Genomic DNA, 13,593 nt, shown 5'->3' on the forward strand with positions numbered 1-13,593 from the left:
GAAAACACAGATATTTACATTATGACTCATAATAGTAGTAAAATTATAGTTGTGAAGTAGCAACAAAAATAATTTTATGGCTGAGAGTCACCACAATAAGAAAAACTGTATTAAAGGACTGCAGCATTAGGAAGCTTGAGAACAGCTGTTTTAAATGTTTCCACATTTAGAATGAAGTTTGATTATCTATAGTTATAGATTAGCAATTATGCTCTTTCACAGAGTAATAAATAATTGCTGATTTATTGCACAAAGAAGGATAGATAGATGAGGTGGTACAGTTTACAGATGAACTCAACATATTAGAAATAGAAAAAGGGAACATTTGAAATTACATAGTAATTAGTATGTCATTACTGAAGCTTTTCTACTTAGATACAGGGGAAACCCTGAGAATTCCACCTCATTAGATAAACTTAGTAGTCCTGAGCAAACACAAAGTAGAAGGCAGCTGGCTGTGAATTCCAGCAATAAAGACCTGGGGCCCAGAGCAGTAATAGCCACTCTGGCTCCCTGGGAGAACCACCTGGAGGGTTTAGAAAGTTCTCAAACTCCACTGCAGAGTTTATATGTCCATCCTTCATGCTAGGGTACCAATATTACCCCAGAGGCTCCTAAGGCTTCTATTTCAAGCTAGAACTAGCAGGTTCTGCCAAGCCATCCCCCATGGCCACTCCCTGTGCCTTCAGCAGCCCACCACTGCCCCACCCTAATGCCCCACCTCCCCCATGTCCTCCCCCTAGGGCTGTAAAGAGAGCCCTCAGCTGAAGTCAGTGAGAGAGCTTCAAAGGAGATAGAGAGCATCCTGTTAGGAGAGATTCCAAAGATTCTCAAACCACTGAACCATCCAATGCTTCACCAAGCAATGTGTGTCATGGTTAGTGTTGACAAACAGACTGCACTTGTACCATTTCCACACTTCTGGATGCTGACTCTAAATCCTGGGTGCATTTTAACTGTGACACTCTCACTAAATCTGTGTTTTGTAATGAAGCCACATGTTCTTCTCATTGCCCTACTGACTTGAGAGATGATTCCAGTACAATCAGATTCACTTACTTTAATTCCTTGTGATCCATAACCAGGGGGACCAGGAGGGCCAGGCAGGCCTTTTTGCCCAATATCACCCTGTTAAGAGAGAGACAGAAATTGACAACGAAGTATAGACAGGAAAGGAGAGGAAGAAATTGGACATGTCACTGCTCTTGGCTTCATTCTTACTTAAGCTAATTAGGATCCTCTTGCCATAAGATAGTTTCTATTTCATTTAAAGCTATGTTGTTCTAAACATTCTTAGACTACTTGAATTGTTTACAAACTTTTACATATAATCCAAATGTGGGTAAAGAGGCAAGGAAGAACAGCTTGAAGGAAACAGGAGGAGAGGCCAGGGACTTCTGCTTGGCAAATCTAGATGCCCCCACTCCAGGCTGCCCACACCAAGTTCAAAGACCACGAATGCCAGATTCTCTGAAGGCTAGAACACGCTGCTCCCTTTTAATATGGAATGCCAGTTCACTGGGAATACTATTAGAGTCAATGGAAGGGCTGGTAAATTACTCAGTTCATAAAGTGCTTGCCATGTAACCAAGAGAACCTGAGTTTGATTCCCAGCACCCGCATGAAAAAGCAAGGTATGGTACTTGTAATCTCAGAACTGGGGAGGCAGAGACAGGACAATCCCTGGGACTCAACAGCTGGCAAAAATTAGTGAGTTAATGCTACAGAAATCCTGTCACCAGTCAGCTAACCAATTGAAAGGAGTGTTTTGGTCCAAGAGGTGAAGTTTTCATTGGAAGTAGATGTGACCCAAAGATAAGGCGGGCCCTTTTGGAAAGAGGGAGCAGCTGGCTACCTGGCTCAGATTCCCATCCCTTATTGTGATATTTGTGCACAGATTTTACTGATAGTAAACAGTAATCATTTGACCTCCTCTATCATCTAGCACCCAACATGGGGCCTTGTGTCCAGCCAGGCACACCACTCCGTGGTTGCACAGAGGCTGCTGCCCACCCAGATTGGTTCTGCTCTGCTTACACTGGCATTGCCTTTCTGGGCAGCCCATAGGCACTAAGGTGGGTTTTGGTCCCACCGCCTTTCGCATTTGCACTGTGTGTCGATACCCTCCCAAGCCCAGTGCAGGCAAGTGCTAGAGAAAAATCTCGTGCAGCATACAGCTGTCTTCTCAAACCAATTTTGTTCATTGGGGACAAGTGTAAGAATACGAGCCCACTTTCCCAATAGGTGGGGTGGATGGCTTTTCTTTCTCAGGGTTATGAATGTTTGTCATCAAGTAGGGGGATTGGTTACAAGTTGTTATAGCACAGGGTGCTGAACAAAGAGGTTAGATTCAGGGATCTCGTTCAGAAAAGAAATAGGGAGGATAGATGTGATAGGATGAAAAAGTATCAGTTTTAAACAATTTACATTGGTATGGATTCTTGTATATTGACACAAATTCAAGGTTATTTTTGTTATACTGTATATATATATATATGTTTCTACTTCTGTTTAAGATATTTTTGTAAATTGACACAATGAAGAAAAAAATGGATCCAACTTCCCTCCCCACCCCCCATGGTGACTTTGTCATCTTAGGGAGTCTTCATGCACGTACAGTGAACCATGATTTTTCTAAACTAGCCTTCTTCCAGATGAAACTCAAGGAAGAAAAAGGAATAAACTAAGAATCCTGGTGAGGCTGGGATCCTCAACCAAACTCTGGGATCAAAAATTCTTTCCTCCCTCCTTTCTATTGATGGGGTTTAAATTCTCGTGAAGTTTGGGGGTGACTAGACCCATTTAAAACCTGGACTTGTGGTGTGTGGCTCACTGACACTGGTTTAGCCACGAACATGATGTAAACGTCCTCGCTTCATTGTTTGAACAAATAAAAAATACATTTCTCAAATAAATGTATGAACAATTAAAAGAGTGTCTCACACTCGGCACTACTGACATTTTGGTTGAGATAACTATGGGGAAGTCGTCCTGTTCCTCGAGGGTTGTTTAACAGCACTCCTGAACTCTATCCAGTAAATGACAGTATTGACTTCAGTTGAGACAGCCCAAAATGTCTCCAGTTCTGATCTTGTCTAAGTGCCCCTACTAGCAGCTCTGGAAAGGAGAAAAAAATCCCCCTCAGTGAGAAACATTGGATTAAAAGAATTGGTAAGTATCAACCTAGAGGAGAGGAGTGAGTGATACATAGAAATAAAGAAAACAGACACTGAAAGAAGCTGCTCTCAACCTTCTAGGGGGAGCATGAAGGTTGATCTTTGCACCAAGTTCTGACGCAGTGGCTGGAGATATGTTATACAGTGCATACATTAGCCAGTGACCTGCTAAAAGGCTACCCAAAAAACGTCTGGCCAAACAAAGATGCAATTTTTTTTCTTATCTATTTGTAGCTCAGGATGGACTCAAGTTTGATATGTAGCACATGTAGGCCTTGAATTTGCAATCCTCATGCCTCTGCCTCCCAAGTGCTGGGACTAGAGGGGTATAGCACCATGTCCAGCTAGTGTTTGCTTCTTGATAAGATAGCACAGCTTCTGGAAAACCTGGAAATATTTAGAACACTTTGCAACTATAGTTCTCTCAACAGTTGAGAGAAGTTGTGCTGTGGGATATCTTTCTGTACGTTGTGAGATATCTTTCTTTACGCTGTGAATGTGTGTTGCTCTGATCGGTTGATAAATAAAGCTGTTCGACCAATGGTGAGGCCGAGAAAGGTTAGGCGGTACATTAGAACTGGAGACAGAGGAGGAGAAAGGAGAGTCAAAGAGACACATGATCCAGCTGCCCAAGGAGCAACAAGATGCCAGCAGACCAGTAATGCCATGGCCATGTGGCAAAACAGATTAATAGAAATGGGTTAATTTAAGATGAAAGAACTAGCTAGCAAGAAGCCAAGCCTGCCATAGGCCATACAGTTGGTAATTAATATAAGCCTCTGAATGATTATTTTACAGGTGGTTGTGGGACCTGAGGGCTGGGTGGGACACAGGAAAACTTCCAGCTACAAAGTTGCCCTTCTGATTTTGTAAGGGAGGCAAATGTTTTACAGATATTGCAGGTCACATGACATAAACAAAGAAGATTTCATCAATAATCCAGAAAAAACTAAGACAACAGCAAAATAAGGGCTTCTTCATATGAGAAGATCTTACATAAAACTTACATAACTTTTCATGTTCAGTGGGCTGGTGTTAAAGCTTGGTTGTCCTGTCTCAGAAATGCTTGTGGTGACAAGTGTTCCAGAACTGAGTTTTTACACAATTTGGAATAATTGTTTGTGTATGATGATATAATCCATATCTAAACACAAAATGTTTCACAGACACCTTCTACACAAGCCTGAAGGCAGCAGGATTTTGACAGTCACTCATTACATGGAGTCAGCTATGGACTCAACATTTGTAGTCAAGCTGTGCTCAAAATTTTCTGAATTTGGAGCATTTTTTAGTCAGGATTTTCCAATTAGGGATGTCCCAACTGGCACCTGATGCTCACACACATCAGAAACCTGAGGACTTACCTTCGGTCCTTGAGTTCCAATGCCCCGAGGCCCAGAAGGGCCTGGAGGACCTCTGACCCCTGGCTCTCCCTGAAAAGATATAATTAATGACAAGTTACCAATAAAAAAAAAACTTACATAACTTTTCATGTTGAATATATATTTTTAATGTCCCTTGTGCTGTGGGATGGTCTGTATGTCAAATGTGTTGCTGATTAGTCAATAAATAAAACACTGATTGGCCATTGGCTAGGCAGGAAGTATAGGCGGGACAAGGAGGAGAATAAAGCTGGGAAGTGGAAGGCTGAGTCAGAGAGACACTGCCAGCCGCCATGATGACAAACAGCATGTGAAGATGCCAGTAAGCCACGAGCCATGTGGCAAGGTATAGATTAATGGAAATGGATTAATTTAAGCTGTAAGAAAAGTTAGCAAGAAGCCTGCCACGGCCATACAGTTTGTAACCAATATAAGTCTCTGTGTTTACTTGGTCGGGTCTGAGCGGCTGTAGGACTGGCAGGTGAGAAAGATTTGTCCTGACTGTGGGCCAGGCAGGAAAACTCTAGCTACACCCTTGAATTTTCCTAAGAAATTCATTGAGCCCATTTCACCTAAATGAGTTTGCTGGTTTGACATTGTGTGCTCTCTTGACTTTCTTCTCATCTCTTATATACTCTTTCCTGATAAAGGGTTCCATTGCAAATCAATCAGTTAATTAACTTCTTGGCAGCATTAACGTGTGCTTCTTTCAGAACTTGCTTCTCTAGAATTTGGGAAAGTAATTACTGCTTTTTTTAACAGAGGAGGAAAGAAAATTGAAGGATAAAAAGTGACCATGAAGAGCTCCTAACCACATCCTGAATGAGCTGCCCCTATCATTTCCTCAACTAAAATAATGCTATTTGACTTGGGGGTTGACTCTGTGATACTTGGGCCACAAGAGTGATTATGAGCACAGGCTACATTCTATAAAGATCATGCTGTTTCTCCAAGGAATGACACTTTAAGGCAGCTCATTAGATCTTCCTGAGATGGCATTATTAAGAAGACACAAATAAAACCCTCTTCATTCTTCAATTTCTCTATGCCAAGATAATGTAAGGAATGTTCAGGGTTGATATCATTTAATGCTCAAACAATCCTCTATTACCATGCTGACTCCTTTACCTAATTCTTCTGAACTTCAATAAATTCACCAGATATGTGGAAGATAATATCTACACTTCATAGGGATGGGAGCAAAATGAGAGAGTGATTCAGAAGGCCTAGCACAGGATAAATGTCACTTGGTAAATGCCAGTTCACTGCACAACAGCTTTAATGAAAGAGGGCACAACTAAAGTTCTGCAAGTCTGCCCAGGGACAGGCACAAGAGGCTGGGCAGAAGTGAAGAAGCAGTAACCCTCTGACCAGCTACTATAACCTCTTGGGCAAACAGCTTGGCACTTTCTCTAAAATGTGACATATATGTACCACCCAACCCAGCGATTTCATTGTTAAGCATATATTCAAGGAAAATAAGGGCACATTACACCCAAAGTCCCACAAATGTGAGTCCTTAGCAGAATTATTCATTATAGCTCAAAACCAGAAAGAACACAATGTCCATCATCTGGGGAAGGAGTAGACAAAATCCTACAAGAAACAAACTGTGCATTCATGCTATCATATGAACACACCTCAAAAACATTGTTCTTAATGACAGATACTGGCATACTGTAGGATTCCAATTATTGAATATCCAGAAGAAAATAAATCTACAGAAACAGAAATATACTAGTATTTGCTTGAGGCCAGGATTAAAAACATGAATTGATCATAAATAAGCATGAGGGATCCTATGGGGTAAGGAAATGTTCTAAAAACTGATCTGTGAAGACAGTTGTAAACTAAACTTTACTGCAAAAAATCACTGGATTGTGCCCCCAAGTGGAGGACTCCTGTGAAGAGACATGCTTCTGTGAAGTCATGAACAAGAAAAGAGGAGGGGCCAGAGAGATGTTTCAGCAGTTAAGAGCACAAGTTGGTCTTCCAGAGGTCCCAGGTTTCATTCCCAGCACCCACATGGTAGTTCACAACTGTCTGCAACTTCTGTTCCAGGGCATCTGACACCCTCTACTGGCGTCTGGAAGCACCAGGCAAACATAAGGTACACAATCTTACACAAAGGCAAAATATCCTATGTATAAAATTTAACTGTTTTAAGTTTTTGTTTTAAAGAAGATTCAGAATCAGGTTTTTGTCGACCTATATGTCCCAAGATGTTTGTCTTTCTACAATGTTTCAAGATATAATTAAAATAATCTGGGTAACTTTACAGCTCACTTTTTTACCAGCTCGTTTCTCACCATCTTTCCAAAGGATTTACAGGCACTCCATGCCATAGCGGCTGAGAGAAAGATATTTTTTTTCTTCAGTGGTGTAGTCATCCACAAGTTGCCCAAGCTCCTGTAAATAACTCTTCATTCACACTTCTGAAATTTTGATCTCTGTTAAATTCATTGGTGCTCCAAGCTGCACTTGAGTGGAATAATTTCTTTATTTCTGTCATCATGCTCTTGCTGGGATGATTAGACATTTGTTAAGTTTCCTCAGAAAAAGTCCACATGACACAGTTCCATCTCTGCCATCTAGTACGAGTGTGCCTTTGAGGCTCCGGGTACTAATTATCTCTTCAATACCTCTCTCTACTGGCTGTCAGCCCTGAGTGACTTCAAATTCCTCCCAGCTCTAAGGATCAGTCTCTCACAAAGAGCTTGAAGCAGGTAACATGAATACTCTGTGCCCGACACATTTGTATGATCTCTCCTTTCTTGAGAACCTCTGAAACACCAGTAAAGCAAGTGTCTGTGTCATGTGAGGGCCTCCAGCTACACCTGACTAATCTACCTCTCTGCTGCTGCTTAAGAGAGATGAAGTTCTTATCTGTCAGGGTTTTAATACTCCCCAACAAAAGAGAGCACCAGCAAATATTGCTATACAGGTTTTGCTTGGAATCACTAAATACGTTGTCAAACAGATGTGATTGATGACTTCCTTTCCTGGGTTGCTGAGCATCTCTATTGCCCCAGGCTATGGTAGGCAGACTAATCATGATGTAGCTGGACATGACGCGCCTCCTCTGTGGAACGCACCACCTGAGCTGTGAATGATGTGGCTGAGAAAAATTGAACCTGGCTCTAGTTTGAATAGATGGCTAGGTCTGCCAGTTTAAAATAAAAACAGGAAGAAAAAGACATGAACCACCACCCTGAGTATAAAGGACAGCATGAGCAAAATCCGCAAGAACAAACAACATACTCCTGAAGGAAGTACAAGGACACACTGCCAGGGTGGGGGAGGGGGTGGGGATTGAGGAATAAACTGATTTAAAGAGAGGTGAGAGGTCCCTCAATCAAATGCAGTGTGTGGTGCTGGTTGTCTTTGCTGTTTTGTGGGGGAGCTGCCACCAAGCTCCCAAATAAATCACATATGAAGTCTTAGTCTTAATTATTATAATGTCTGGTCTTAGCTTGGCTTAGTTTCTAGCCAGCTTTTCTTAACTTAAATTATCCCATCTACCTTTAGCCTCTGGAATTTTCCTGTTCTCTTCTGTAAATCTTACTCTTACTCCGTGGCTTGCTGTGCAGCTGGGTGGCTGGCCCCTGGAGTCCACCTCCTTCCCTGGCTCCTAGATCTTCAATCCCTTTTCCCAGATTGCTCCTTCTGGTTATACTCTCTGCCTGTCAGCCCTACCTACCCTTTCTCCTGCCTTGCTATTGGCCATTCAGCTCTTTATTAGACTATCAGGGGTTTTAGACAGGAACAGTCACACAGCTTCACAGGGTTAAACAAATGTGACATAAACAAAAGTAACACGCCTTAAAATAACCCTCTGCAACAGGGTAGGCACCATTCAGACCCAACTTACTTGAACAAAACAATAATAAAAAATTCACGAGGCAAACTGGAAAATTTGAACACTAGATATTTGCTATAGTAAGAAATCGTTGGTGTGTTTAGGTTTTACAGCAGTTTGGCTGCTATGTTTTGAAAAGAACTTCTTTTATTTGAGAGATAAATATCAAATCTTTATGTGGATGCTGTCTGGGGAATATTTCACTGAAAGGCAGTGGAGAGAGAAGTAGCAATGCAGAGGAAAAAAGACAGGCTGCCTGCTGGTAAGTGAAGTGTAATCAGTATGTTGAACGCTTGTGTCACGTGACTTTCTTAATGTTTACAATAAATGGTTTCAATAACATTTGCTTAAATTCATGAACAATATCCAATAAAAATCTCACCATTGACCATGAGTCAGTATTGTCGTAGTGTTGTAGGAAAAGAATACATAATTTAAATGTTGTTTTTTAAGAAACTGGCCAAAGGGGAGAGGTGCATGGGTAGATAATGAGCATCACAGATAAAATTTGCTCATTTCATGCATTCTTGATATGTACCAAATGTCATATAATTTTTTTAAAAAGGGGACTGTAAATGAAGGCATAGGTTTTTTTTTTTTAATCTCATTCTTTGAAGAAAAAAATTGACATGCCACTACTGAACTCATGGTATTTTCCTTGTGGTTTTGGTTAAAAGTGTCTTCTCAACTAGTACAGATCATATTAAAACATGTGCATGTGAGCACACACATGTATGTACAATATGCTTTCTATAGACAACAATATCAGAAATTTGATGAGCTATAGAGAGAAATAGCATCTCACCATGATGACAGAGAAAATACATCATAAATATGTTATGTCTCTTGTCCCTTGGGCCAAGGGTCCCTTGTAAAACCTTGACAGCTGGGGCATGGAAGAGAAAGGACTGTATGAGTCTCATGTCACAACACCACTGCGTCTGCCATGACACATAAGTGGTACCTAAGAACGAGTGTGTTTGTCTATGGCATTTTCTGTTATGTGGGCTTATTGTCAGTAGAATGAGTGCCGTTCTCTAGTAATGGATTCAGCTGGCCATACAACATTGGAGGGTGTTAGAGCCTGCAGAGGGAGCCCTTGTACTAGGAGACAATGAACAAAATAGCAAATTCTGGAGTTTCTATTTGTACCCATGTCACTCACTTTGTAACCCCACAGCCCAAACTCTGCAATCATCTGCTTTTACTCCCTCAAGGAAAGAGCTGTTTAGAAGACCTCCTGCTTCTCACTGCCCACAAAGGGACTCGAGATGGGAGATACCTCTTTCATTTTCACTGGAAATGGCCAGTTTAGGACTGACTACACACTTGTTCCAGAGAATGAATGATCTACACACTTGTTCCTGTGAACGGATGATCTAGCAAGGGTTTTAGCCACCATAACCTTACAGAGCAGTTAATTTTGACTCCTTTAAAAACAGGCAAGTTCTTACGATGATGGTAGTAAGCATACACTAAGACTCCTATTTTTTCACAAAAGAAAGGACTAGAGAATTGCCAGCTGCTCCCACATGCAAATTTTTGCTGTAGCTTATAATAGAAATCTTATTATGAGTAATAATAAACACTTAGGAAGTTTATTATGCAGCAAGTAATTTCAATTACTATCGTAGCAATCTTATGAACATCAACTTATTCCATCTGATAAATAAGGAAACTGAGGCTTCAGGGAACAAATGGCATGTTCACACCTATGGAGCTTGGTGAAATCCAAAGCCAGGTGTGACTCCCAGAGCCCATTTCCCATTTTATGTCTCCTGAAACCAGCTATAAAAGGGCAGCCGTCCCCAGAATCTTTCTTTCAGCTGCTATTTAATGCAGAGACCACAGCTCTGTGGCTGTGAAAGTCTTTTTCCTACACCAGGTCAGTCATATTCCTGAGAAAAAAAATATCCCGAGTTATAAAAATTCTTCGCGGGTAATAAAAGGCCCACACCACCTGCACAAGTGCCTGCTGGCTAAGGCTTCCCTTTCTATCACCTGCCCCCCTTCATTGCTGTTCCTTGATTCTGGGGTTTACCCCAAACTTTGCAGTGATCTAGTCCAGATCGCCTATCTAGACAAGTCCTTTGTATCTCTTTTCATCCAGCCTACAGTGTACCTCATTTCATGGAGTGATACATGTCATGATGGCTGTTAATTAGAATGCTTCTGTGTCAAACGCCTTATGTCCATCGCTTCATGCATCTATCAGAGGGACCCTGTGAAGCAGATGTCATGCAAATCACAGATGAGGAGACTAGGTCTCAGGGGTCATGGAGCTGACAAATAGCAAAGGGTCTAGGACAGAAATAATGATGAAAAAATGGCAGATTGTGGTGCTTCCTATATTTTGTAAGACTTAGATAAAATACTTTAGACAGTAATTATTCTACTAGACTGACTTACACATGCATATACATTAATAAGGCTTTACTTATCTTCTCTTCTTTTGTTTACGCCAATGAGCCCCTGCCATTCTTTGAGAGGACGATAAAAGCAACTTACAGTTGTTCATCCAGTGATCTCACACTTTTCTAGTATGGAGGTATCGAAAACTAAATTGAATTCACTGTGGAAAACATCAGTCTTAAGAATTATTCAAGGAATGATACTCTAAAGATTCACTAAATGATGAAGCCAAGGAAAAGTTGAATTTTAAAATAAGGGGGAAGTCAAAGAAATTAAAGACATTAAGTGTTTCTCTCTTTCCGGGTTCGGAATAAAATTAAACTGTGACTACGATGTCTTCAGCTTCCACCAACATAAGCACTGTGAATGATGTCAGCAGATGCCGTGGGTTAGTAACTCATGAGTACCACACTCGCATGTTGTCCGAGTGTCAGTGGAAATTTTAGAGGCCTTATACAGACACCTAGATAAGGGTCATGTAACTATTGGCTAACTAATGCTTGTCCTATCCGCCTGTCACTCCTCACTGATGGCCATTGTACAACCAGGGAAACAATGACAGTTACCAGCATGACCACTATGAGAGTACAGGAACAGTTGAGAAGGCTCTAGATAGCACAGCTTCTCAAGCTGCTGTCATGCTTCCTTTCCGGTGTCTTCCCAGCTTTAAATTTCAACTCCTCTACCACTGCTACACTTGTATCTTAGTTTCTGCTAACTTTAATGCTTGCTAAAGAACTTTGAGGCTTGTTGGTAATTTCTTCCTTTTCTCAACATCAGCTCATTGAAACTGAGCATATGATGGCCTGGTGCTAAGAATCTCACTGGAAAGGGAAAGTCTTTCTTAGTCAGTAGAGTTCAAAATCATGCAAGTAAGGACACCAATGTTGCCCCTAATAAGGGAAGAAGAGGCTCTCATATATATATATTCACCATGCCTCTTTGTCAGAGGAAGTTTCTACAGTCTGTATTGTTAAAAACGCAAAATGTGGAGATGGCAATGTGGGTAGTTAATGTTCAGGGTTTAGTGTCTGTCTTCAGGGTTACGGTGATGTGTACACTCTAGGAAAGAGGAATGTAGCCCCAGAAAACAGCAAGCAGAGAAGAAAGCAGTATTTAAAGTAGTGGGCAGCCTGGAGTCAGCTCAGCTTTCAAGGATTCAAGGAATTGCCTTGAAAAGTTACCTCATCAAATTTCCCAGGTCCTGAATTTGACATTTTCAGAAACCTATAGGTCAAACTCCCTACCCTTCAAACTTCACGTTTCTGGCTTTAATTATTTCTGCTTTGAACTTATGGCCCATTTTAAAATATAATTTTATTAATTCTTTGAAAATTTCATGAGCATGTATTTTGATCATATTCAGCCTCCAACCCCTCCCAGACTCACCCCCACTTCCCTGCCTCCTCTAAATTTGGGGACTACTAGGGAGAAGTGGGTTTCTAGCCTACTTTGGAATCATGAATCTTTAATATCATTATCCCAAATCCTGCATCCTTGACTGGCCCTTCTTGTCTGGCCTGTTCAAAATGGAGTTCCTTGTCCAGTCCACATCTGCTGATGGAAACCCCAGATTCCTAATGCCTCTCTGTGTGAATTGGTCCTCTATTCTGCCAAGACTTGGTGGTAGCATGCACATATGTGAACCATTGCTGAGAACAGAGAAGCAATTCAGACTCTGGGAACATTTTTAGAATAATGATACTCAGTGGAATTTCACATAGACTTGCATTTTAATTTATTACTATGGGCCACTTTTGTCAAATAAAGGATGTATTTACAATACTCAATATTTAAGGCTTGGGGAAAACGTTTAACTCTTTTTGGTTTGTGTTTCTCTTTACAGTTTACACAATCTAGGTTTTGATAATGGAAAAGTTAGGATAGAAAGAAGAGCAATCCAACTGCACGAAAAACGGTACAGGAGATTAGGAGATGGACAGCAGTGGAGACTGAGCACGGGGGGGGGGGGGGGGGGGGGGGGGGGGGGGCTGGAAAGCCCTCTGTCTTTTCTAACTTAGCCCTCCTCTCAGTCTGTCACTCATCAGATTCATAGTTTCCCTCTCTAACACACAACATACATGCTCTGACATGTTTACATTGCTAAGAGGCAAGTTGTTCAACCTCTGCTCATCAATTTCCCCAAATTCTGTAAAAATAGAGAAAATGTTCAAAACGCAATATTCTAGAAATATTTAGGTAATAAATACTAATTATAATCATTATCATAATTCAAAGAACAATAACAACCCAATAATCCTGGAGGATTAGTCTATATGAAACCATTCCACAGGTTTGGGTGAGACCTTGGCTTTTCCTGGCACTAACAGAACGAAGAGGACCCAGCAAGATGAATTTGCCCTTGAGGGGCTCGGAGAGCCACTGCAGTATTCTACTTCACCAAGGCCAGAAACAAATTCCAAGACTGGGGCTTATCTGAGGGTCAGCTCTCTCTCAGCTGCAGGCCCCTTGGGGGTTTTCAGGTAAAGACTTAAGAGCGATGACTTAACTGCAGCCCCCAAAAGGAAGCTGGGAGTGACTCAAAGTTGTCTTCAAATCATAAGGATTCCCTTTATTCTCAGGGCTCCAGTGGAGGGACACGGGCAGGGATGGGCAGGGTCTCTGAGGATGACTTCCACCAGTGTGAGTGTAGACATCAGGACACAACAGGAGCTCTTTGTACTCAGCAAGAGGCCAAACGCTCCGGTCCTTTCCCAGCATATTTTCCAGGTGGACTTTCAAACCTACATCTACTGTTGTCCTT

The 13,593-nt window shown here is 41.4% G+C and overlaps 1 protein-coding gene across 1 annotated transcript in view; it reads right to left on the reverse strand.

Annotated features, from left to right (window-relative positions):
• Col28a1 (collagen type XXVIII alpha 1 chain) overlaps positions 1-13,593 on the reverse strand; it is a 178,117-nt gene that overhangs the window by 75,446 nt on the left and 89,078 nt on the right. Inside the window, exons 26-27 of the mRNA XM_052721312.1 lie at positions 4,541-4,609; positions 1,060-1,128 (exon numbers count right to left, since the gene is read on the reverse strand). Of these exons, the coding sequence (XP_052577272.1) occupies positions 1,060-1,128; positions 4,541-4,609 (138 nt within the window). The remainder of the gene's footprint in view (positions 1-1,059; positions 1,129-4,540; positions 4,610-13,593) is intronic.

The sequence above is a fragment of the Peromyscus californicus genome, unplaced genomic scaffold (assembly GCF_007827085.1).
Source record: "Peromyscus californicus insignis strain IS unplaced genomic scaffold, ASM782708v3 Scaffold_6__1_contigs__length_162567912, whole genome shotgun sequence".
In the NCBI taxonomy this organism is placed as follows: Eukaryota; Metazoa; Chordata; class Mammalia; order Rodentia; family Cricetidae; genus Peromyscus; species Peromyscus californicus.